The sequence below is a fragment of the Anabas testudineus genome, chromosome 12 (assembly GCF_900324465.2).
Source record: "Anabas testudineus chromosome 12, fAnaTes1.2, whole genome shotgun sequence".
NCBI classification, from domain to species: Eukaryota; Metazoa; Chordata; class Actinopteri; order Anabantiformes; family Anabantidae; genus Anabas; species Anabas testudineus.
The window spans coordinates 2,051,073-2,077,997 of record NC_046621.1 but is presented as its reverse complement, the minus strand read 5'-3'; the positions used below and the strand labels follow the sequence as shown (position 1 = coordinate 2,077,997).

The 26,925-nt window shown below is 39.6% G+C and overlaps 2 protein-coding genes across 9 annotated transcripts; one reads left to right on the top strand and one right to left on the bottom strand.

Annotated features, from left to right (window-relative positions):
- The first annotated feature begins 1,793 nt into the window (after window positions 1-1,793).
- tacr1b (tachykinin receptor 1b) lies at window positions 1,794-7,554 on the top strand. Of its 2 annotated transcripts, XM_026353704.1 has the most exons (8): window positions 1,794-1,863; window positions 1,937-2,241; window positions 2,923-3,098; window positions 3,998-4,192; window positions 4,937-5,087; window positions 5,226-5,422; window positions 5,575-5,671; window positions 6,226-7,554. In XM_026353704.1, the coding sequence occupies exons 2-8, from the start codon at window positions 2,017-2,019 to the stop codon at window positions 6,403-6,405; spliced, it is 1,221 nt and encodes a 406-aa protein (XP_026209489.1). In that variant the 5' UTR covers window positions 1,794-1,863; window positions 1,937-2,016; the 3' UTR covers window positions 6,406-7,554. The 2 variants fall into 2 exon arrangements, with proteins under 2 accessions (XP_026209489.1, XP_026209488.1); XM_026353703.1 differs by having other exon boundaries at window positions 1,801-2,241.
- Window positions 7,555-8,863: 1,309 nt separating this feature from the next.
- On the bottom strand, window positions 8,864-23,493 carry scarb1 (scavenger receptor class B, member 1). Of its 7 annotated transcripts, XM_026355213.1 has the most exons (14): window positions 21,621-22,008; window positions 20,461-20,621; window positions 18,445-18,586; window positions 18,164-18,367; window positions 17,781-17,876; window positions 17,576-17,691; window positions 17,340-17,506; window positions 16,930-17,048; window positions 13,966-14,039; window positions 13,812-13,863; window positions 13,576-13,722; window positions 12,068-12,109; window positions 10,784-10,856; window positions 8,864-9,679 (listed from the first exon to the last, which is right to left on the bottom strand). In XM_026355213.1, exons 1-14 carry the CDS (start codon window positions 21,738-21,740, stop codon window positions 9,666-9,668), a joined length of 1,527 nt encoding a protein of 508 aa, XP_026210998.1. In that variant the 5' UTR covers window positions 21,741-22,008; the 3' UTR covers window positions 8,864-9,665. The 7 variants fall into 7 exon arrangements, with proteins under 7 accessions (XP_026210998.1, XP_026210996.1, XP_026210997.1 ...); XM_026355211.1 differs by having other exon boundaries at window positions 8,864-10,856; XM_026355212.1 differs by lacking the exon at window positions 12,068-12,109 and having other exon boundaries at window positions 8,864-10,856.
- Window positions 23,494-26,925: the final 3,432 nt, after the last annotated feature.

The following is a 26,925-nucleotide window of genomic DNA, read 5'->3' as shown; positions in this document are numbered from 1 at the left end:
CTTCTGTTCATCTGCAGCGCGACGTTCATCTCTTGCAGCGCTGTGCGATGAATCAGCCTATTTGCATATCAGATAAGACATTATCCTTCAGTTTGAAGAGTTTTCTGCAGAATAATTGAATGTGACTGTGACCAGTTTTTCACGTGGCAGCACCAGCATCAGGACCACAGGGCAAAAATGAGAAAGATGAGTTTTCTCCTCTTTCAGCTGCTGCTGCGTGTGACGATACCAGGGCAAAATGTGCAAGGCTGATCCTAGTTCTAACAGGATTCAAATGACACCGTCCATCAAAATGCAGACATGAACATTTGATCCATACTTTTATCCCAGAGCTCCTCTGAATAATAACATTTATTCCTCTTTTTCAATCACTTCCAGTAATTCTCTTCTTGATTTCTTTCCCACTTACTGTGTTTCAATATTATTTCAATAATAACCTTTGAATTGTGTTGGCATGTTCATATTACCAAATTCTCACTTTTTAATTTGAGTCTCACTCAAAATGTGGTTTGAGCAGTTGTACAGATAAATGAAGAAAGCTCTGCGTCCTTTTCAAGTGGATTCTGCCCCTTTAGTTCATATCACATCTTTTCCTCATCACTTGTTCAGACATGAGCTTCCACTATACCTGCACTGTGGTGTTAGATGCAGCCGCTGTGAGGGAGCAGGTGACAAATGAGATTGGATTCCCGTTTTCCCTGCAGTGGCTTCTAATAGCTCCGATCTGATGCGACAGAGAGACAGTGAGTTGTAGAGGTGCTGAGAGATGGATCTGTTTTTCCATTACTTTGCTGAGCCTGCGTGCAATTTGGCCACAGTCTGGTGACCCTGTGCCCTGAACTCATCGAGCCTTTAAGTCACTGCTGCAATAGCTTGACGCATGTGTGCTGACCTTGATTTGGCCAATGAGAATGTAAATTAACCTAGTTTGTCAAGAATGCATCAGATGTTGAAGCATGAAATCAATAAACATGAGAACAGGGGTAATTGGCAACAGGGCAAAGTAATAAAAAGTATATAAAGACATGATAAATGCAGCAGTCATTTCAAACCTCTCCTACAGAACCATGGGAGAAAATGGGTCCCTAACCCTCCTGCGACCCCCAGACTGATAGTGACACGAAGCATCCACAAATGGGGCATGTCTCTTTTTGGTACTTTTCTGATCACTTTGTTCCTTTTCTTTTGTCATTTTGTGTCTACATTTGATCGTTTCTCTTAGGCTCTTTTCCTCTCATGGTTATTTTATTTTGTTTTGTTCTGTTTTGTTCTTGTTTGTAATGACTTTGTGTCTCTCTCTTTGGTTGTTGTGTAATTTTTTTAAAACTATTTTTGGCCATTTTGTGCATTTTAACTGAGTTATATGAAATTCAAACAAGAAATAACTCATTTTATACAGAGGTTGGGGCCTAGGGGTCGTCTGACCTCTTCTGTTCATCCTGCTATGTCCATAACAGCTGTATAAACAGCTAATGAATGATTGATGACACAGCCATAATTAATTGTGTAAATTATATATATATATATATATATCATATAGTAATTGTTCATATATTCCGTTTTCTTGTTTAGGACATTAAAAACCCATCGCATTATATAAACCAATATCATCAGAGGGATTGAGGACTAATCCTGCTCAGAGTATCAGGCGTTTTAGGGGTCCAGATAAGTTATGCTGCATTTCCGATCAGACTAAATCAAGACTGCTCATTTGGTTTGTTTACAGGTAAGTAAGTTCTGTGTGAGTGAGTGTGTGAGGGGGGAGTGACCAGTGCAGCTGAACAGCAGTGAAGAGCGTCAGTGGCTGGTGAGCTGCGTCGTGCGCCTTGGTGCGGTGTCCTCCGGAGCGCGCCTGACTTCACGGTGCGTAAAGACAGTTGTAGACTAAAATGAGCAAACTGCTTTTTACAATAAGAGCTGCTCCTTCATTTTCCAGAAAGGAACGGATCTCTACAGGTAACAGGACACTGGCCTATTTTTAACATCCGAATCAGCAAACAGTCTGATGCCCAGAAAATGGACCCTCTCTACAATTCCACCGACTGTGACCCCGCAAACGAGACAAACGTGCCCGTTAACTGCAGCAACGGCTTCAACCAGTTCATCCAGCCGGTGTGGCAGATCACACTGTGGGCTGTCGCCTATTGTAGCATCGTCGCGGTGTCTGTGGTCGGAAATGTGGTGGTAATCTGGATTATCCTGGCGCATAAACGCATGAGGACCGTCACCAATTACTTTCTGGTTAGTAATATATGTTCACAGCGTTTTATATGCAGCACTTATGTTAGGTTTTAGTTTAAAAAAAGTTTTGTTTTTAAATAACTCGATATATAAAGTTGGACTGGACCAGAACCAGAGCGTTTTTATTTAAAGCTGCCATAAAATAGTTAAACAGGTGTTTATATTACTGATGCTGTCTCATCCAAAGGTGTTTCCTCTTTTACGTTTTAATTCGTTCTATACAACACAAAGTTTTCTTGTTCCTTCAAGCTTCAAGCTTTACAGCCAGATTTAAATGCCCAAAGTGCACACATGGACACCCTAATGCACAGGAAATTCCTTAACTAACCCTCCTTATCAAATAAAAGAGTCTGATTTCCTGTTTGCAAAAGCAAACAATGTGTTTTGCCAGAAAAAACTGCTGTGGGTCATAAGGAGTTTGAATTTATATGTTTTTGTGTCTTGTGATGAACTGGTTATCTACTCGGGGGTTTGGCTCCAGCACTTCTGCGACCCTTAAGAGGAAAAGCTGTCGAGATAATGGATGAATGAACGGATATGTCATTGAAAATTAATGATCAAAGGTCACAACTAATACTGACTGATGTTATTTGAGCCAAGATTTCACAGCTACATTTCTGTGGGAATGATATCAAGAGTCTTATCAGGAGTTAATTCTTTCAATCTGTCATTTTTCTGCAGGTGAACCTGGCCTTTGCAGAAGCTGCCATGTCAGCATTCAACACAGTGATCAACTTTGTCTACGCTGTTCACAATGAGTGGTATTTTGGCCTGGCTTACTGTCGCTTCCACAACTTCTTCCCTATTGCAGCCATATTTGCCAGCATTTACTCCATGGCAGCAATTGCTTCTGACAGGTGTGTATTTGTTTTCTGCAGGGACGGCACTGTGGGACTATATGTCTCTAGATTAGTATATATATAGAAGCAGCCTCTTATATTCCAAAAGCCCAGAACATTTGACTGTCCACCACAGGGCTGCAATCAAAATGAGAATGCATGCCTCAAGGCTATGTTGCCACTATAGCATGGATCTCTTCCACTACTGGTGCATCGCAGAGGAACCCTTATTCAATATAACAGCTTTTTTTTTCACAGCTGTTATAAACAAATGTTATAAACAAGAAATAAGACTACAGCTCTGTGAGGCTGCACTGAGGCACAGTGGTGCTTTGAGAGAAATGCTTATCTATCAGTAAGTATAGTTACATGCTAACGTTTATTAGGTTAAACCATGTTCACCATCATCTACTGTGTTATTGTGTTAATAGTTTTGCAGGTGCCTGTGTGTTTCAGTCACATATCTGCTAATAACAGATGAAAGATCAGAAAATACAAGCTCACCAAATGGCAGGAAGTAGATAGAGACAGCTCCTAAAGTCATTAGAAACCTCAGGAAATCAAATGTAAGTGGGACAGCTTCCATGTTCACCAGCTGGAGTGTTCTCAGTAAATTACCAGAAACTATATTGCACCAATATTTCATGTCATTCATGGATTCACTGGAGGCTCTTAGTTTAGTTTAGTTTTGTTTAGTTGACAAAATAAGAGACTCAATGTCCTACAATTCTGCAAGATATCAAGGGTAACACCAAAAGGCTAAGACTTATTTCCACACATCATACACTTGATGTATGCTGGAGTCCAGGTTCCTCTGTAGCCTCAAGCTACTGTCACATTTGAATATTGACAGAATGGAGATCTGCACCGTGAATGTCTGCACAAACTGCAAGATAAAATATGTGTGTGTTTGGTAGATATATGGCTATCATCCACCCGCTGCAGCAGAGGTTGTCTTCTACAGAGACCTGTGTCATGATCGGTGTGATCTGGATGCTGGCTCTGCTTCTAGCCTTCCCTCAGTACTACTACTCATCCACTGCCGTGCTGCCTGGACGCACTGTCTGCTACATAGACTGGCCTGAATACTCTACTGTGGACTTCAAGAAGATGTGAGTAAAGCAGAATTAGATTATAGACAGAATAATAAATAAGTAAATACAATTAAATAAATCACTTTACCACTCAGTTAGTCGTTAACTTGCTATTCGCCCTGCCTTTAACCTCTCTCCACGATCATTTATTGCACTTGGGGTGAAACCCCTAAAAAGGAAGTTATGTTAGGAAATGAATGTCCAGTACATCAGATGTGACCACCAACATGATACCTGCTACTTCACAGACACTGCAGTCTGGCTGAACCAGTGCAATAACTCGTCCTTTGAGGGATTAATATGAGACAATAGACCAGGTAGCTAAAATAACTCCTGCTCCAGTGATGAATCTCTGAAGAGGATCGTCCTCATGTCTAGTCGATTTCTTCAGGAAATATCCACGGAGCTAAGAGAGGAAAAGTGGATTTGAGAAATTAGCTTCTAAAATTATCTTGTCTTATTATCACCCATGGCCGCCTCCGTAACTCACCTTCTCAAAGCATATTTCATTTAATGGACCTGATTCCTTTTTGCAGGGAAAGAAATAAGACTGCATCATTACATTTAGTAGTATTTAATCACTTAAATACTCCAGATATATAGTTCCAACATAGGATTCTAACATTTGCTAATTAACTCTAAACACGAATTAGCTGGGACAGATGGGAGGATAGTTGGTTTTACAGGTAAATAGTTAAAAACACAAGTATTGGACAAATTACAAGTTTTGCCTGATTTTATCTTTTCTAACTTTCATTGCAGATACTATGTGTGCGTGACTCTGTTGATCTACTTCTTGCCCCTTTGCATCATGGGATGCGCATACACAACTGTGGGTTTCACCCTCTGGGCGAGTGAGATTCCCGGAGACACATCTGAACACTACAAGGAACAGCTTTTTGCCAAACGCAAGGTGATACCCACACGCTGCCGCCACTTGCTGTAGCCTGTCATTTAATGTAATGGTTTTTAAATCCCCAAATCCGTGAAAACAACTAAATGTAAAAGATGATTTATTTTAAACCCACTGCCTCTGTGTTTGACTGAGCAGGTGGTGAAGATGATGATCGTGGTGGTGTGCACGTTCGCCGTCTGTTGGCTGCCCTATCACATTTACTTCTTACTGCACCAGTTCTTCCCCGATTTGTTTGAACAGCGCTACATCCAGCAGGTCTACCTGGCCGTCATGTGGTTGGCCATGAGCTCCACCATGTACAACCCAATTATCTACTACTGCCTCAACAGCAAGTATGAAGTTTAACTTATTTTCCTATCTGTCTGATTGGCATTTGTGTGACTGAGTGATTTGCTCATGCAGTAGTGATACTGTATTTTTATCTATAATCCTTTCTGCTCGTTTAATCCATCCTGTTATGAAATATTTGTCTTCTGCTCGGCAGGTTCAGAGCAGGTTTCCAGCAGGTGTTTTGTTGCTGTGCTCCCACTGTCGCTAAGGAGGAGCTAGAGCTCAAATCACCGCGCTACCTGCAGACACAGGTGTGTGGGAAAAGTGGAGATTGAGTGGATTAATAGGAGAAAGAGAACTTTTCTACTTGCTGAAGTCCTCAACTGAACAGACTCTGTCTATCCAATTAGATAATGCAATGTGGACCTGTAGTTGAAAGAATTTTTTTTACAATCTATATTCCTCATACAATAAAGATAAAAACTTAATACACAAAGGTCAGTTCACAAGAGCACATCCAGTCAGTTTCTACTGTGTGTATGACAGCCAGTGATGGATGACATCACAGGCTAGGCTAACATTAGAAATTCCTCTGGATTTCCCAGGACACATTGGTCTGTCATCCTTCTATAGGCTTTTCCTTTGTAAGGTTAAAGTGATACATAATGTGTGGGAATCAGAATCATTATCCCATAAATTGAACCTCTCTTCTTGGTCAACACGAGCAACTAAACAGGTTTAAATAACAATCCTGATGTTTCATCATATCACATCATAACGTTATGAGGCTGAGAGCTGGTCCAGACAGAACATTAAGAAACAAGGTTAGAATACAAGGATTATTGAATGACTCTCTGTTTTTTAGGTGAGCACATACCGAGCCAGTCGGATGGAGACCGTGGTTCCCACTGCTGTCCATCCAGGAGAAACAGAGCAAAAGAGGGCAGAGCTGCCATCCTGTGCCGCTCACAGCCAGCCTCATGCGGAGGTCACATCCAACGGCTTAGGCTCAGAGAGCAAAAGCCCAAACAGCCCCCAACAGTAGATCAAACGCTGTCAAGCGTGATGTGGAAACAAAGTGTCAGTATGTGGCTCAAGCCTAAAACTAGCAAGGGAAAGAAATCTACAGTTCTTTTGTTCAGGTCAAATGATGTTTTGTTCCAACCACCTTGCCTCGGGGATGACCAGCACACCAAAGGCTGCGGAAATCTCTCACAAACACACAGTAATATCCCGAATTGTCAACAGCACAGACATGAGGAGGCCTGATATCAACAGTAGCAGCACTGCAGTAGTCCTCGCTCTGGCTTGTTTCGTCACTCAGCGTGAGGGCAGCACGGACACCTGACCCCAGCATTCTTGGGCTGGTTTTGGAAAGTGTGACCCTCCTCGTCCCTTGGCAACAGTGTCATGTCAAGTTAAGTTTGTGACGCTGTGTTTGTGTTGTGTGGAAATTGTGCAGACAGTTTCAGAGAGCGCGTGTGTCCAGCTAGCACCTGTTGGACAGAATTAGCCCCTTGTTTTGACAATGTGTGGAGCAGACTTCAGTGCAGCGTGCAGGTCACAGGCCAGCTAAATGTAGAGACACGTACAGAAAGATGGACCAGCGAGGTGGAGGATAAGTAAACACGAGGAGCTTCAGGATTTGGGGAAGTGCTACGTCACTGGTGAGTAATGATGCCATTTTACCCTCGTACACAACAGCTGCACAAAAGGACTCAAGGAATGAAAGCTCACTGTGTACTGGACTGTTTTACCTGTGTGACGCCTGTCGAGCACACACACACTCTCTGAGGACTAAATATTTTGATGTTGTGGTGCAAAGACGTCTTTGTCATTTATAGATTCATTTACTACTGTTTGTGCTGTTACAGTTGTTAGTTCGTGCTATAGATTAATCCTGGCTTTATGTGTTAGTGTGCGTTAAAATGAACATGTTTAAAGTAACAGCGACAGCAGAGATGTTTGAGATGATCAGATTATTCAGTCCATAAACACTGGTCTACCATATTTCCCTATGACTGATTTGACTCCATGATTTGATGGTTTGTAACAAAAATAAACCATGTGATAAAAATCTGGAACATTTTGTGCAGAATACACGGGACCATGTAAGAAGGAGGTGCAGTGTAGTGTATTGTTTAACCACTCTGACTTTTACAATCCACAATATTTTCTATTTATGTGACTTTGTGCCCAGCAGCTATTCATGGCTGTCATTGTAAGTAATCTTGGATGCAAGGGTCACGCAGACGAGGGCTCTTCTCAAACAAATACAAAGCTTCTTGACCCACTGCTACCTCACATTTGTGATTAAAACATGAGGATTTATTAGGATTTTTACTAATATATTTGACTGAATGCAGCTATTACGTTCTGACACCAAGATACCAAGTCATCACCAAGTTTCCTCCTAAGGTTTTGTACATTATAATTCATCGTTTAAAACCATTTCATGACAATATTTTCACAATACTTTTTCTGTTTGACATAAAAACCTGGAAAATAGCAGTTCTATAACTGTTCCTAAAGAACCAGTTCACAGAAACAAAGATAAAAAAAGGCTTTTTTTTAATTTACTGTTTCTGTAGTAGCATCCATCCAGCTGTTTTTTTAGGTTTTTCTGTTGTTGTTTTTTGCTTGATTGACACACTATGATGTGTTGCTCAGCACACCAGTGGTTTCTTTCATTGACATTTAGAACTAGTTAGTGTTTGAAAATCACACCTGGGAAGGAAGACTTGTACAGTACTTGTCAGTACCACAAACACACTAACAGTACCACAAACTGGCTCCACCTAATTTGTTCAATAATCTAATAATACAGCAACTTAACATAAAAAATATCAGAACACATTGTATTAAATAAATTCTAGGGAAACAAATTGGTTTGATAAGTGAATAGCAAATAATCCCACTTCTTATGGTTTACTGCTTCGATTTGCTGCCTGAATATAAAATAAATAACACATTTATGCCAACAGGAAGAGGTTTTTCCAGACTTTGACTTACAGCCCTGCTGCATTTCAGTGAGAAGACCTGGAAAATCATTATCACCAAAGATAAAGGCAGCAGTACAGATAAAAAGGTCAAATTCCTCTGCTTTCAAATCAAATGGACACCACAGTCTGTGAGCTCATACACAACATTTCCAACATGGGAGACAGACAGGAGGAGAATGTGTGGACAAGGTGGGGTCTCACTTGAATTAGCACGATCCTGTTATATTAGAATAGAAACTGCAGAAAAACATGGATCTGTTTGTTTTGAAAACTGGAAAACCCACAGATGGTGTTGCTCCAGGAGCTGCTGGAACTAAATAACTGGTTTGTTGTTGTAGCTTTTACTGTCACGAAAGCCACAGGACTAGTGACAGTCAGCTGGACCCCCTCTGCTGGGGTAGAGAGTAGGACTGTCACCGAACAAGACTAAACTCTACAGCCATGCTAGCAGCTCTGTCTGTAATCTGTTATAGTGTAAATGATCGACACAGCACACAAGTCTAAACTACAGGTATTTATTGATCCCTTATAATCATTTGGCATTTTCAATTTGCACATCATCATACTTTCAAAAAAACACTTTTTGGCAACAGAGCATCACAATAAGCTCATACACTGATTAGAGTTTCCAACAGGATTTTATCACCTCCAAGTTTCTTGTAATTCACCTATAATAAAGAGGTGTTTGACACCAAATGACATCATTTAAATCCAAGAAACACAGTCACACCTTTGAAGAAGACATTAGAATACAAAAATTAGCGTGTTCACTCTGCTTGACTCACTGAATGTCAGGAGTGTTTGATAGTCGGACTGAACGTCAACAAATTTAGTGTCCTCTTTGTGATCCACGTGAAGTTAGACAAGTAGGCAGATTGTGAAACATCTGGCAGTCTTTAGTCCGTCTGTTAGCTCCTGTTCTGTTACAACAGAAACATTTAAAAACAGCCGACTGTCTACTGCTGTAAATGTTCAGATCAACACTGATAATCACTGAACACTGACCACATGTTTATAACATACAGTTTTTTAGCAGTTCTGTATACAAAAAGTAGGTTCGAGCTACAGATATAAACACGTTTAATTAAGTGAACCTGAGATTCTCATGTGCACAAGTTTCGTTGCAGAGCTTGTGACAACTTTGTCAGTTCATGATACAGGAATTACGTTGCAGTCGGTGCGTCCACAACTCCCAACGGTCTATTTATGAATATGTGTGTTTCAGTCCATTTCATCTTGCAGTAGAGGGTCATTCTCTCCAGCCGAGGTACTCACATGGGCAGCTGATGCAGCACCTTCAGATTTATTTTTGTGTGTCTGGGACAGAAAAAAAAGGTCGTTACAAAGCGTTCACAAGATCATGACTTTACAAATATTTCAAATCCTGTATCCTTAATCTGGCACTTCTTCAGTAGTCAGTAGTGTCACAGTGCAGAACAATACAATACAATACAATACAATACAGTAGTTACATTTATTAACATCTATTTGTACATTATCACATGCACACAGAGATGTTCATGCATCTGATATGCATATAACATGCACAAATAACATGCATAATAATAACAACAACATGTGTTGAAGAGAAGTCATGCTAACTGGAATTCCTTCTCGATAGGTTGAAACATTTCACTTCTCATCCAAGTAGCTTCTTCAGTCAGAGAAAGATTTGTTGTCACACTCACCTTCTAGATCAGCTCACCGGGATGACAGAATCTTCACCGACACACATTAACATACTGTATTTCACTAATCTGAACACTAAACACAAAAGAGCAGCTCTAGAGATACTGTATTTACATTGATATGAACGCCTTTTTAAAAATTCAATGAATGACAAAAGTAACAACAGAAAAGGGAACGCTGCAGTTTTTTTCCTTATTCAAAGGTCAAATAAGAATAATTTATTACAAATGAATCTGAATATTCTGTTTGAATGATCCCAGAAATATTTGATTACAGATACTTTGTAAGTATTTTCCTGGATCAACACTTTAACGTTAATTTTTATGGAAATGACCGTGTTATATGGTTCAGGTGTCACCATCACTCAGGCTTTAACCCGTCTCCACAGAGCTGATTAAATAAAGTTTTCAAATAAATACATTATATTTTATATGCTGTAATCAAAGGTAAAAGGTGGTCCATGGAAATAGAGTGTGTGGCTTCTTTTTGGACGAGCGGTGTACTTTAGTCATTACTATTCCAGATGTTTGTCAGATTTCTTGCTTCTTGATTGAATACACATCACTGCACTTCAACAGAAGTCACATCAAATCCTAACCTTGAATTGTAATTAAATGAAGATACAAAAACAAAACACACACACACACACACACACACACACACACACACACACACACACCCCAAACAAAATAATCCATTTACACAAGTGTATGCCTTTGTGTGCGCACCCACCTGACTTATTAATTTCATATTTCCCCTTTGTTTCATGGTCATGTGAGGCATTTACCGGCTCTTTGTCGGAGGCCTAAAACACGACCAAAGTTCTTACACATCGGCCAAAACACAAAGACAATCAGCTGCTGGGCTGATCTGAGTGGTTATGATTGTGAAACCAGCAGCATCGGGTTTGATTTTGTGGACGTGCAGAGGTATCAGTAATCAGTAATCAGTCGCATCTGATGGTAATTGATCTGGACATGCAGTTAATTAGGGAGAGCAGGTGATTGGTTATTTCAGTGTCTTTTTATTGTGAAGGCCTTGGGTTTGTTTGATGGACTGATGGACTACAACACTGGCTCTGAAAGCTGCATTATAAGACTGACGGGTATAAAGACAAACATTAGTTTGGGTGGTGATCTGACAAAGCATGCATGTGAAGTTTATCAGTCAGTCAGACGTGTGGCATGCCTTCCCTGTCATATCACAAAGGTTAAACCGCGGCTAGTGTCGACTTCGACATCAGGTGTTTTATCTCCTCTCTTTCTAAAATTATGCAACGCTGAGAGGAAACTAAAAAGATAAACTAGAGGATTTCCACTTGATTTGTTTAAATCAGACTAATCATTCATGGACACCCGACCATCGTTTTACAACCCCAGCTTTTAAGGTTTTATATCAGCTGCTCTTTAGAAAGTGTGACCATATACAACCAGTCATACGTTTGGTGTCACATAGAACTGACCATGGTTTTGCAAAATGATTTTATAAAATCAAATTGATATGAAATGAAATTCAGTGTGGACATAGTTCATATTAGAATAGGCTCATGTAGCTGGAAACAGCTGTTTTTTAAAGGGATATTTCCATCAATGTTCAGAGGTTTATCATCAGCAAACAGTACTGTCGTCCAATAGCATGTTAAGGTTTGCTAATGTAAGTTTATTAACTTAAAAGGATGACTGGTGTTTAGGAAACCCCTCTGCAATGATGTTAACACAGCTAATGTGCATCTGAACTAAAATATATCATTTACATGTGGTGCCACAAATTGAGGTAAGGTGATCCCCACGAAAACAGGAGATAAAATAACTAAATGAGAAAATAAAAAGCTAACGCCCATCACATCCACCTACCACTGACGTTCCTAAATCAATCAGGAAAAATCAGACTCAAGGTAAAAATAAATGATAACCTGCTATGACACAAAACAAAAATCAGCTGTGAGAGATCGTAAGTGAACCTTGTTTGATTTGAAATGATTGAAACCATGTTTTTTATTTTTTATGCTTTACACACCCCGGGGTTCTCCAGCACCACTGTGGCGTTTGTACGAGTTCTCTGCAAACAGACATAAAACATCAGGATCCGCATTCATTTATCTCGTTAAAGCACATCGACTTATGTGATTAACAACAGATCTGTCTCGCTCAGAAACACACACACAAAGGAATATGTTAGAGTTTGGGGAAATGCACACGTGTCTTTCAGGTTGAACATGGAGACTGAGCCACTCTCATAACAATACGTTCCTACCAGCAGCTAGCCTGGTTCTGCTGAAGGATAAAAGAAATCCACCAGCCAGCACCACGAAACCTCACTAATTAAACACATTATTTCTTGTTGGTCTGGGGATCCCAGTAGAGACAGAGCGGAAAAAGGAAATTACATTTTGTAGACTTGTTTTTATAAATCAGAGCTTTATATCAAACTCATCTTTTTCCTTCCGCCCTGAGAGGAAGATAGCATCTAGTACAATTAAGAAATTCCTCATTAGACCCTGAGGCGACTATTTAATGTACTAAGACTTTTCTCCAGATGTCTCTCCTTAGCGCCAGGAGCTAGAATAAATACTGATCCACTGTAATCTGCTGTATCCTCTGTAACTTTGAACATTTCCCAGACAGACTTAGATTTAGAGGAGCATTCATTGTTTCTGCAGAATGATTCAACAAACTACAGTGATGCCGTCCATTCGTATACACGCGTCTGATTTCACAATAAAACTGTTGAATCTGAATGTGGAAGCCACATCTTCATACGTTCTGTACAGTAGTGCTGCTCTGGTTCGCTGACTTACTGAAAACAACCTTAATGATCCCAGATGACACAACATGACTTACCATGTCCTTGCTGATAAGCACAGCTGTGACACAGCAAACTGCTACAGCTGATAAGACTTAACATGTTACCATCGGTGTGAAGATAAATAAGCATAAAAAGCACAGCATCCGGGCTGGAGGGGCGGTAAAGAGTTTAACTTGTAGACAGACGGACTCCAGTGCTGGAGCTTTACTGAGCACAGGAACCAAACCCTTGGTGCTTTACGTGAGCTGCCTGTCCACAAGAATTTCCCAAAGGGGATTAATAAAGTATCACTTATAATAATATTATTATTATTATGTTCTTTTGAATCACTGGTTACTTGTCAACGTCCACGTAGAATAAGTTAAAAGAGGACAAATAGTTACTGGTGACTTTTTACAGATGGAAATGTCTGAAAAATATGACCAAATAAATGCTGATGTGTTGTTAATAAAATAAATTCTGAAGGCTTAAAGTTTAAACATATGAAACAGGTAGCCAGGTTTTAAAAACCTGGGTACATTTGGCTTTTTAATAACACATATTTGCTGGCTACAACTGCTACTACTTCTCTTGTGATGGGTCATATTTTTCACATACATACACATACATACTTTTTCCACTTCTTTTTGCAGGAGAACATGCATGACTTTGCAGCATGCTACATGCAGATAAAAAAGTGAAAAGGTTGCACAAACACTAGCTTGATTAAAAAGTTTTACCTTTGCTTTGTAAAGCAGCAGGACGCCGATTAATAATACCACCAGGCCGATACCTATGAAGCCGTACTGTGCATACTCCATCACAGCGGGTAGAACAACCAGGTTGTTGCGGAATGTGGAGAGGACGGGTCCATCTATATACCCGGTCTGAAGGAAAAAGAAAAAGCACGAGTGAGTGTGTAACGTATCTTATGATCGTTTGGACTCCGTTTCCAGTAGGAATTCTAACTACTTACCTCCTGAAACCAGATCATGGGCATCACCACCTCAGAAATGCTGCCAGTTTCTCTGCAAGCACAGGACTCAGGTTACATTACATACAATAACCCACGAGCCTTTAGAATGAATGATGTATACAAGCTTTAAACGACACATGGTAACGACACTTACCCAATTCCATCCACTTTCTTCAAATAGAGGTTGAGCTGCAGGCGGACAGCCACATTTAGAGGCACGCCTGTTAGCTGCAAGGAGAGGTTTAGATTAGTGACCATCACACCTCAACTGGAGAAATGTAACTGGAACAACTGAATTCCCTGTCAACTATGGAAAATATCTATGTTTCCATATAAAAAAATAATAAAAATTTGTTACTGGCATAAAAAATTCAGAGTAAACAAAAGACAGAAATCTGAAAAATGAGTTCAAATGTTTGCCTGTATATGTCGACCCAGAGATGGAGTTTAAAATAAACTTAAATTCCTAAAAGAATAAGAGTTTGTATTCCTTTTTTTTTCAAACAATATAAACTAAAATAACTCCATTTGGCCGAAGAACTACAGTTTGTCCGGTGGCAAAACATTATAATAATGAAACTGAAGTGTTTCCAACAGAATTAGGATGCGAACCAGCCCCGACCTTCGGGTCAGACCCTAGGGGTCATCACCAGGATGTGTTTTTGTAGCTGGCACACTTTCCCAAACTTAGATTCACACAGTAAAAAACTAAATCCATTTAAAGTTATTATTTCCTACTGTGTGAAAAGCTCTTGGTATAAAAGGAACACACACTTCCTTTACTGTTCTCCTGTGGCTCGTTCACGTCCTAATGTTTCTCCCTCATAAACATCAGTACTAGAAACCTCCGGCAGGAGAAAGAGATGGAAATGAACCTTTTATTCTTTTACCTTGGAAAGTAATGAGATGTCCCCAAACTCCAGAACAGTTATATAAAGAAAGATTCTCACACCTTATTTATAGAAACCTGGCCGGTTGATTTGTTTTTATTTGTGACGATCATTACTACTGTGTGAGGTATAATGTGTGTCAACAAGTTAAATATCAGTAAATTAACTGCAAAACAAAAGATTTGACCTCAATCGAACTCAGATGAGGTTTTATTTTGTTGGTCTGTATGTTTGAATATGTTTGACGCATTTTTCCTCTGTCCATGTCAGTCAACACACAGAGTGTAAGTCTACGGTTTCTAAATTAATTATTCTGTCGCCCACCCCAGGTTACGATGAGGATGTTTTGTAGTAATTATTTATTCATATTTGCTCCATGTGTCTTTCTTCCTACATTCCTTCATGTATCTTTAACAGTTCTGTGGAGAATTCACAACTATGGGAAGTTTAGAGTCGCCCATTTATACCTAAATGCAGACTGGAGCTGCAGACTTCTGCAGTGCACTTGATTCAAATACTGAAGGTGTTGATTCTAAACTACAGAAGTTTTCAAGCTTAAATTAATAGTATGATACTGTAAGATGAAAGTTTAAAAGGGAAAATGTGAATCCTGAAACCAGATGTGGCCCAGTGCACGGACACACACCAGCAGAATCTCCCGTGATGGTGGCTACAACTACAACTGACTGTTCTGTTCCCACCTCGTGAACTACTTAAGGAGTCCATCCGAATAGGTGCACGTTTCTCTTTCTCCCATTTGAGATAAACTCATTTTTAATTTAAATATTAACCTGATATCTGGACAGAGTTGCTGCATTTCACTGAACGCTGTCCTCTCATCCACTCTGAAACATTTTATGAGCTAAAAAACTATTTTGTTATCGAGCCCAATTTATTTTTATTGGAACCATAGAACGTTTCTAACAACCCTTGTCTCACTGACAACTGCAATTATGCAGAAATAGCCCAATTTCAAATTACCTTATCACGATGTAGATTACAGCCAACATAACACACAGCTGATGAGGTTTACACTGGTGGAGTTACTATTACTGTTTAATGAGATGATTCATGGCAGAGTTATCAAACGTATCAGTGACTCACATTTACAGTTAAACATGTTTACTGTGATTGAACAGCAATAAAATCAGATATCAACGGGTTCAATGTGATGTTTCCCAGGACACCTCCTGACTTTACCGTGAAAAAATACAAACATTAACTTCAAACCTGTCTCAGTTTATCTGTGTCATCATCATCAGAAGGTCTGCGCCAACAGATAAAATGACTGATTATCTCTCTTTTTAACTATATCATAATTGGAAGATTATATGATGATAACACATTGTATACTCTACAAAAACCTGCCTCACCAGATACGTAGATAAATAATGCATCTACTTCTTTATTAATCTGTTTGTAAGTTGTGCTACAACAATCTAATACTGAGAAATAATTCAAATATTCTGTCCATCGCATTTATATAAGTAATAGTAGAGTGAATATGAAGAAACACTACCTTCATATAACCCACTGTAAGTCAACAGCGTTGCAAACCGCAGTTGCCAAGTGTCTATAAAGCTGAATCAACATCTCTCTGAAAGAGTTTGGACAAAAACTGAACATTGTCACCTTCGTGGATGTGGATTTATTGCAGGACTGTTGGACTGGACTTTAACAACGAGCTAACGTAAACTATCAGGTGGGGATTTGGCCTTTCAGTCAAACTCAACTGGAGATTTTTCTGTCTGTGCTTAGAAAGAGACAAATGTGACTCATGACACGGCTGAAAGTACATGATCTATAAAACAGTCCACCTCTGATGAGGAGAACCACATCAGGCCTCAACAAGACAACAGCTGCAGCTAAACTGTCTGGTTTCACCAGGCGTCAAGATCCATCCGTTCAAATGTGAACGTTTTGTCCTGATTACAGATTCTGTGATCTGAAACAATCCATCCGTTAGTTAAACTGCTGATCAGGTTAAGAGTTGTGTGGGTGTTGAATCTGATGTCAGCTGTCATTGGGCTTTCAGTCTGTACAGATCAGACCGGTCCACTTCAGGACTGCCCCCCGGCGTGTTCCCCAGAGTCGTATCAGTACATGAAGAAAGACATTTTAGCAACACAATCATATGTAAAGGATTTGATTTAAATCCATGTTGTTATTAATCCTCACTCCACTTTGTGTTTCACTCTATTGTCACATGAGACTGTGTGTGTACTCACTGGGTGAATCTCTATGAAGGTCTCATGCTCTTCCTCACTGGGGTGAAGGCCCAGAACATAGTCCAGCAGCACAGGATCAGCGTTAAAGAAGTGAGGCTGAGAGATGAAGACCGGAGAGTCTGTAGAAGACACAGTTACTCAGACTGTGGATATAAATCTCTTCTGCACAGAAACAGTTCAAGTCAAGGTGATAAATACAAATGTCTCAGCACACACTGATTTATATGTCAGATTAGCCCCATTGCATGTTGTGTAGTAATATCAAAAGCTACAGAGTGAGCCAACGACGTAATAACTACGACTTACTGGGTAATTGTTATGTACAGTAGCAGGCTGCACGTTACCTAAAATGTAGTCATTTGATTTACTCCTAAGACACTAGATAAGGTGATCTTGTCACATATACTCACTGTGGCGACAGCTGCTGACATTCAGAAGACCAGACTGTCGACAGGGACAGAAACCTTCATTGGGCGGGTACTCGGTCCCGTTGGCAAACAGGGTTTTGGGTGCATTAAATCGATAGAGAGGAACACCCTTAAAGTAGCCTTGACGCTGATAAAGAAGCTCTAAAGATCTGAAAAACAAAAGTGTAAGTCGAAGAACAGAGAGAGAAACAAACGGAGAAGCACAACTGGCGTCCTACCTGCAGGCGTCGGGGCTGTAGAAAGGTAAAGTGCTCTCTTTTGTCATGAAGGGAGGCCACAACTGTCCAGCTGTTCCATTGATCATGTTGCACTGAGGAGTGCGCCAGTAACTCAGCTGTTACCAGAAAGGACAGTCAGAAAACAGATGAAGAACACGTGGAACAAAAGAGAGAAACACCTGAACGTGCAGGGTTGAGGTCTCACTGTGGTCAGGCCGTTCCAGGAATCGACTCTATGAACTTTCCTGATGTCGTCTTTTCCCGTGAAGATGGTGAAGAGGCCAGTGTTGGAGTTGTTGAACTACATAAAGACAACGCATGAACACCACGATCAATTCATTTCTGATACAACTAATTAAAACAGAGTCAGTTGCAGGATTAGAAATAATGCATGTGTTTTTCTCAAAGACAGAAATGTGGCGCCACCAGAAAAACCAGGATGCTGGGTAAATATTTCACATACTTCCTGGACTTGGACTTAGTGAAGCTGATAGTTAACACCAGCTCGCATGCTGTGAATTCTCCAGTCAAAAACCTGCTGTTTTCACACATGGTGATTAAAAACCTGCAAAATAAATCAACACTCACTTCAGCAAAGAGGCCAAACTTTCCTGATGTGGGCAGCATTCCCGGCAGATACTTATTAAGGAAGTCGACTAGTTTACTGTCGTAACCCCACATCAGCTCCCCCACTGGCTTGGTCAGAAACGCTTCCTCGTTGAACGCCTTGAAGGTGGCGCTGAGCAGGACACGCAGCCCACGGGGCAGGTTCTCCATCATTATTGATGCGCCCTGAAAACACAGACGGGAGTGAGGATGCAGGCGACTGAATTCACCAAAGAAAGTTTAGTGAAGGGAAATAATCGTACCAGCACCAACATGTTGGGGATCGTGACAACATCAGACTCGTTCCCTACAGACATGGAAGGCTCGAAGAAGTAACTCCTGTATTCTCTGTAGGACACGGTGTTGTTGGGATGAAACGTGATGTTGTCCTTCTGAATGGTTTTTCTGAAAACGAAATAAAAGTGCATTTAAACTTGTTTACTCATCGTTATTCACCTACGGCTGAACAGGTGAACAAGAAAGAAAAAGGTTGTTGTTAAAAAGACAGTTTTGTGCATGTGCATGTGCATGTGCATGTATGTATGTATGTATGTATGTATGTATGTATGTATGTATGTATGTATGTATGTATGTATGTATATATATATAGTATAGTATAGTATATATATATATATATATATATATATATATATATATATATATATATACACTGTGCCTTTGAAGTGCTTTAAATGATTCAAAGATAAGACAGAAAGCTCCAGGCTGTTTGTAGTGAATCTGTGAATACAACATTATCTAGCAAAGATAATGTATTTCCATACACACACCTTCACACTTGGGTCCAAGGTCTACTTCGACCACAGAATCCTACTAATGTGATAAGGAGTACGAAGCTAGATTAGATCAAATGACGGCTAATTCAGATTAAATTAATTACTGGGAAACTACAATGATTGGAATGGATCAATATGATCCAGCCATAGTTTGTATCACACAAGTTTCAGACCATTTTATTTTGTCAACCTGTTTTTTAACTGATGCTTGGTGGTTTTAATAATTCAGCTAGAACTTTAGCTAAATCCAGAAACCACATGTCACCGCTCTCAGCTTCTATACACTGGCTCCCTGTGGAAATGCTTCTCAGTTCCCATCTGTTCTCCTTAAACCTTCAACTTAAACTTGCCGGCTTTAAAACCCACCGAGGCAAACGTGTGACTTAGTGGGCTCTTTAAATTAAACTTGATTGGACAAAAGTATAAAATATGAGAACAATCATTTGATCACTGATATTTATAATATATATATCATAATTTTCAACAATTAGTTCCATCCAACTACTTTGATTGGACAAGAGGCTTTCCAAGTACAAACTCTGCTAAAATATGGACTTATATAACAAAACTACACAAACGTAGCAGCCACGTCTTAGTGTAACGTGTAAAGTAAGAACGAGCAGATGTTCTGTACTGAATATCAGCACAGCTGTGATGTGGTTGTAGGACGAGGCTGCAGGTCTGAACGCTGATAACCAGCCTTGGACCCTCTCATGTTATGTAAAGTAAATGTACTCAAGTATTGAGTACAATCTGAATACTGACAATTACAAATGCATGGAAAGAACATAAAGGCAACTTGCCATACATCATCATCATCACTGGTTATGTCTCATTGCAGAACTAGATGCCAGCATAATTTAAAATGATCCGTTTGATATTATATTATATTATATTATATCATAAATTACACAACGGGTTTCAATAAATTCATATTTAAATATCTGTTGTTTGTCTCTTTAGAGTTTCTGGCTTTGAAGAGGCTGCAACCTATAAGTAATATCAGACTTCCAGAAGTTGTTTGTTCAGACATTATGTGGAGCATTTCTCCCCCTGAGCACTGGAAATGAACTTGGCTCTAAATTAATCTGCAGCAGGATGAAGTCTGACAGCAGAAAGTGGAAACCATCATATACGTTCAACACATGCTGAAGGACACGAGTGAGTAACGTAACGGTGAGTTACAAATACTAAATGTACCAAACCTTCTCCACTTCCCCTGTTGTGAGAGACATGATGTGGTTATGAAACTGTGTTTGGGCTGCATCCCACCACGTTACTGGTCGAAAGTTCAGCTGTGTTCATGAACAATGACCCACATGCAGCGTACAAGAAGACGGCTGCTCCCACACAAAGACACAGCTCTGCTTCACTTAACCAGCAGAAGAAGTCTGGACAATCATTTATTTATTTTTTAATTTCTATTTGACAACAACACATTTGCAGGTTTCAGCACATCGTTCAGCATCATCGGGGACAGCGTACCTGTAAACATAAGGTCCTCTCTGCTCCACCATCGGCTTCTCTCCGTTCAGTATCTCCTTGGGGTTGACGACGTGGAAGAAATAAACTGCCATGAAGAAGGGGACAGGGACGTCCCTCCACATGGTGTAGGAGAACTCATTCTTCGGGTCCAGGACTGTATTCTGACAGAAGAAGAAGAATAACAACAAAACAAAACCATTATATTTATTATTTATGTGCAAACGATTATATGAATCAGTCTTTTCATAAATTGACCTAATTTCCAGGAGCCATGTCGTCAAAAGGCTCATTTTGCCCAAAACGTGTTCAGTTATACGTAAAAACAACAAGTCTTTTTTACACTAACAAATCCTATTTACAGACAACATTTCTGCTGTATTTCCACAAAGAGGCCGGCGTTGGCACCACACGGCTTCATTTTTAGTATTAACCAGTCGACTGTTATCTTATCATACAAGTCTTTAAATTTTAAATGGACTCTGTGTCCTTTAATTTTAAAGTTGCTCCTTGTACTGTGGCAGTCAGCACAAGCTGACTTCACTTCACATGCTTTCATTTCTAACTGGTTCATCACATCTGTTGCCGTTTAAAAGCTGCACTGTTGGACATAAGCACTGTACAATAGCTGGTGAACGGTCTTATCTTCATTCTAATTGATCATTTTTCATGTGATCAAATGACTGTTCAGCACAGAAAATAAATACATACCACAACAAAGAGATATATTCAAAGTCCCACATGTGAGTTCACAGCATTTACAACATGAAACAAAGAAAAGTGAACAAACGTGGAGGAAACAGACTTTGTTCTGAGCTGAGATCCCTGTTGGTCTCTGACCTGCTCGGCAGTAAAGAACTAGACACTGACTCAAGTACAAGTTTTAAATACTCGGATGGAAGTATTTCCATTTTATGGTACTTGTACTTCACAGCTTTAGTTAGTTTTTGCAGATTCTTAATAAAAACAAACCAACCAGCTGTTAGTACATGAAGTTATTCAAACTTTCTGATCTTTAATCTTAGATTTCATATATTTATATTAAATAAACACCTACATTCATGTATTAGTGGACTTCTTGTATTAAAATACACTTTAGATGATCCTAGAACTTGAGATTCTGCCCCTCTGTTCGGGTCCAGGTCCGGATCGTCGCTGCTTACCTTCACTACTTGATCGTCGATAACTACTGGTCCCACGAAAACCAGAACCACCCCAAGGACCACGGCCAGGACTCCTAAGACTACCACCGACACACCGAGCGCGGATTTGTTAATTGCCATCGCTTCTTATTGACACTGAGTGTGTGTGTGTGTGTGTGTGTGTGTGTGTGTGTTCGCAGGCCGGTGCAGCTTGTTGACGTCCAGAGGCTCGGACACGGTCCACAGACGCGTGTGCTCGTTCAACACGCACGTTTCAAGTCACAGTCTGCAGAGACAGATGAGACCAGATCCCTGTGATCCCTGTGATCCCTCGGATCCCTGTGATCCCTCGGATCCCTCGGATCGATCATGTTGACCTGAGCCCATTGTCGCCTCATTTAAAGTCACAGCTCCGCCCACAACGCGCCGAGGATTCTGGGAATTATAGTTCGGAGTGGAAGAAGTACTCGGATACTTTGGGGTACTCCAGTAAAAGTAGCAACGTGGTAAAAGTGAAGTTAGAATATAATACTATAATTTAGTAAGATTATCTCTGTTGTGAGATATTTTTAGAACTGATGTTTTTACACAGTTGTTAAGTAATAAAGTAGATTTTATGAAGTAATGTACTTAATTCAATTAATTCAAAATTAGATTTAGTACTTTTTACTTAACGGGACTAAAGAATTTTAAGTGGTGTGTATTTGATAATGAAGTATTTTTAAGCAAATACTTTGACTCCTGTGTATTTCTACTGCTCATCAGTGGTGGAAGATAGAAGATAAAGTAGAGATTCTAATTAAGTAAAAGTACAATATTATCACCCAAATATGATTACAGCACAGAAATAAAAGTACCTCCACACAGTATAAAGTATAAAACTGTTTACGGTACTATATTTGCTGATGTGTCAGTACTGGAGAATAATACATATACTGTACTGTGACAAAGTGTAAGTATTTCTAGTCAGTACTACTTTGTACTACTTTGTGTATTTCTACATTTCTGGTGGTAATATTGTGCTTTTCACTTTATTATGTGATTTTTCTGATTCAGATAATTAATAATAATTAACAGATTAATTATGATGCATTATTACAGAACAATATATAATTAAATCAGATGTTTACTAAGTTGTTAAAACTGACACATTAATAAATAATTATAATCCATCATGTAAAATACAGTATGCTATTCTGAAATAGCTCATTCTGCATGAGTACTTATACTTTTGGTACTCTAATTACATTTCTGTTCTAGTATTTGTGAAGTTTTGCTATAGGTGAACAGTTTTATCTCTACTACCACATACTGCTTTATGGTGCTTTAAAGTTACATAACATTTTATGATGATTTAAATCAGTAAAGAAACAGAGAAAGCTGATTTACTGTTGCTATTTTAAATGCAATGAGATGTGCACTGACTGATGAACATGCAAATATGCGTCTCCAGTAGAGTCTGTTCATAAAAACTCGTCCTCATAAAGAAATGTGTTTACTCCTTTTTGTCTTGTGCAAAGAACATTTAAGTAAATAAAAATATTAGACTTTATTATTCAGAGAAAAATGATATGAAACATTAAATAAGTATAAATATCCTGATCAAGATGTGATTTTCATGAGTATAATTCAACTGTTAGCGTTACTTACCTTTATTACTTGATCATTCATTACAGCTTGTCCCACTAATATGAAACTTGCTCCAAAAATCGCCATCAGGATTCCCGCCACTATAAATCCAACAGCTACTCTGGATTTATTTATCTGCATGGTTGCTAATTCAGTGACACCTGAAGACAGAAGAAAATCTACGTGTCCAGTTGTGTCTGTGCCTCCTGAAATATGAATGCTGTGCTGTTGTATTTTACAGTCCAGCTGTGAACAGTGATGGATGAACTGCAGCGAGGCACGCTGCCTGTGTTTATACACCACAGACCCAACCCCTCGCTGAGGGTGTGTGTGCACATCTTCAGAACTTTTATCCCAGATTCATCCCAATTCACGTGAAGTCACACAAACAGTCAGATGACAGCTGCACTCGTGTTTGTCTAAATTCAAGTTTTCACAAAGCAGATGATGATTTGAAAATGCTGGTACAGTTCAGTTGCAATTTCACTGTATAAATATGACACAAAATAAAATACTTACAGGTACCTAAAGGCAGGTGGAGTGGGAAGATGGGAGGAAAGACTGGACTAATCGTTCTAGGGTAATATTTACTGTAACTATTCAATATATATGAAGCAGTTTTCAACAGATGAAACCACATTTGTAACCTAATAACTGCCACCAGCAAATATTCAGAGTGTAATATAATATTCAGAGTGTAATGAGACGCCACTTTCAGCCATTAAAGGTGACAGGTTTCTGAACTTGACCTTTTTAGTACCCCCACCTTATTTTTACTTTTCTGCTTCACACACCGAACTACAAGGAGCCGAGAGTACAAGCAGAACAAAATCAAGACCTGATTGTTTATGACCTTATTTCAGCTATGAAGTTTAAATTATATCTGTTTGCATTTGATCCTACAAACTCATTTTAAAACCACCTGAGTACTTTGAGAGCCCTGATGAGATGAGAACATTTGATACAATTCAGGAGTCTGTACTGTCAAAGAGCGTCAAACCCGACACTCAGACTTAAGGTGAATTCATTTGCAGCTTTATAACTTCAGTAAAAAAACCACCACACAAGAACAGGGTCCTGTAGGTACATCCTGTTTTTAATGGTAAATGGGAAAAACAGGATGTACCTGACAACATTACTATACTATACTATTAGCCCTTGTAGGATGAAATTCATTTCAGACAAAAAAGCAGAGCCCAAGGGGGGAAAACGCACAGCAGACAACAGGCCAGGCAGGGAACTGAATGCTGGAAAGTCACTTTGAAGGCTGGTTGGTTGACTGAGGTGATGCACACAGCTGATGCCTTTATGTCAGAAGAATTCTTGGTTCCTTCTGCTACGATTGAAGCGATTGAATGATTGAATGTCAAGATGTCTTTTAATGTGCAGTAAACAATAGGGCCCACGGGGGATCTACTGTGATAGTGAGTTATATTTAAGATATAATGTGGACTCCAGGACATTTCCACCTATTGTCTTCACCAGAGTTATGAAAACCTTGATAACCGTGCAGGTCACATTAACTTTTATGACATTAATAAACCTGATCAAGGCTACTGGCATAAGATTCTTTCCAAACTCTGTTTGTCCTTTCTAAAATGGCCTCTGATAGTACTCTGTGTATCCTGTCATTGAAACGGTGCCAACACACAACTCAACACACTCCTAACTCCCGAAAACAGAGTAAAAGGTCAATTTAAGGTAATTATTGTATTTAGCGAACAGAGGAAAAGTCGTATACAAGCTCAACACACACACTCCTGTACATGACATGGGGTTAGAGTTCAGACCAACTCAATGATGAAGGTTAAGATGAAGACAAACTGAAAACAGAGCAGATGAGGTCAGATCAGGGTAGACAGGGTTTCATTTTGAAGATCTCCTTCAGAAAAGGAAAAAGGGTTGGGCAGAGTTTGTGTTCTGGTTCCTGAAACAAGATCCTAGATCTGTAAACTGGAAAGAAAATACAATGTTCTCTTGATATTGAAGATCAACCTTTGTTTATACAGCGTTATCCAATGAGACCTAGTGACAAGAAGAAAAACTGGTATTTCATTGTAAGTACAGCACACGTTATAGTGATGATTAGAAGAAAATGTCCTAATTCAGGATAAGACTCAAACAACGAGACACTGGTAAAGTTAAAAATCAGTTTAAAAAAATCTAGATCCAGATGAACAAGAGAGACAGAAATGCAAAAATGCACAAGGAAGGAATGCAGACAGACAAGGATCTGGCTGAGAGTTTTTTCCAGTTGTTGCTGTTTAGGTTGTTTTTCAGATCAGTCCTGATTTCTGAAGGTGTTGTTAGTGTTGAACCTCAGTTATTTCGGGTTTATTCCTTCAAATCCTTATTTCATTATGGTCTTCTTAACCATGCTGCACAGTCATGAACTCTGAGGATCATCTTCCATCTTCCAAACATTTCAAAGTGTAAAAAGACTAACTGGAAAAATCAAGTGACGCTTATGAGTCTAGTGAAGCGTGACTCCATCAAACAGAGCACAACCGTCCAGAACCACTGATGATGCTCAATGCTCACTCGTCTTTATTCATGGATTTGGTGAATTTGGGTGATGAAGAGGTTCTTTCATTCGAACTCTACTCGTGAACTGGTCCGAGCAGCAGCCCACCACAGCCCCTCATCTGACTGCTCTGTGAAATCTCCAGTTCTCAGATCACTTTTTAAAAGCAAGGCGTCTGCTCGTGCATCATGTTAAACTGAAGTAGCATTTTCCTCACATGCCTTCCTTCCTAAATGCTGATAGTGGCATTAAATAAAAGGGAAGTGTTAACAAAAGGACCTTAAGCTTTCACACAACATCATCTGTTTCTGATCTGATGTTTATGCGTCATTGGTCTAAAATAAACTTTACACAGAGTCGAACTGAGTCATCATACAGGTGATGGTCAATACACTAATTTCACTTTCCTAAACGTCTCCACATAATCGAATCAGCTGATTACTGAATCCAGAAGCTGCTTTTAACGTGTTCATCTGTCCCATAGAGCTGCACTAGCTGACATGTTGTGCTCTCAAGACTCCAAAAGAGCAGAACGACCATCAGTATTTTAAAGTCTTAAATAGATTTTCTCAAGAAAGAAGCGTCTGTCACTCTGAGCCCATAACCGTGACTTTATTAAATCAATTAACAAACTTCTTCAGAGTCCATGAGAGCAAAACAGGAAATAAAAGAGGCCATGTCAGAACAAGCAGAGCTCGGTAACATTTGACCTGAAACTAGTCCACAGGACAAATCGAAGCCAGGTGAGTCAGTGGTTTGTACCCGCAGACATATGTGTATGAACTGTGTCCGGGGCCGATCATCAACAGACGACCACTGTTTTACTGCGTTCAAGGCGTTAAAGAAGCCAAACATCGGTTCGACGCGGCTCCCAGAACATGTTTCAGAACTAACAGTCAGCTGATGTCAGTTAGTTTGGCCTCAGTTCCTCACGTCACCAACGCTTCTCATCTTTATGAAGGAGAGATTTCATTTCTCATTTTACACAGTTACTTATAAACATTTGGCCTCAGTTTATGTTCGTCCCCCCAGAATTAGAACTTTCAAAGCTCCATGAACAGCTACACCTTATTCCTAATATTGTCTGTGTGTGGACTGTCCTTTAGACCCTTTACTAACTTATGTTTAGTTTAGTTCAACCGTTTCCTTTCTTGCTAAATAGAATACAGTTAT

Coding starts and splice junctions, on each gene's coding strand:
- tacr1b (XM_026353704.1), top strand. CDS start 2,017: ATGGACCCTCTCTACAATTCCACCGACTGTGACCCCGCAAACGAGACA. Junction 2,242..2,922: donor CCGTCACCAATTACTTTCTG/GTTAGTAATATA, acceptor ATTTTTCTGCAG/GTGAACCTGGCCTTTGCAGA. Junction 4,193..4,936: donor ACTGTGGACTTCAAGAAGAT/GTGAGTAAAGCA, acceptor CTTTCATTGCAG/ATACTATGTGTGCGTGACTC.
- scarb1 (XM_033326276.1), bottom strand. CDS start 23,369: ATGCAGATAAATAAATCCAGAGTAGCTGTTGGATTTATAGTGGCGGGA. Junction 17,049..17,339: donor TGTCAGCAGCTGTCGCCACA/GTGAGTATATGT, acceptor TGTCTTCTACAG/ACTCTCCGGTCTTCATCTCT. Junction 14,040..16,929: donor CCTTCATAGAGATTCACCCA/GTGAGTACACAC, acceptor CTCTCCTTGCAG/CTAACAGGCGTGCCTCTAAA.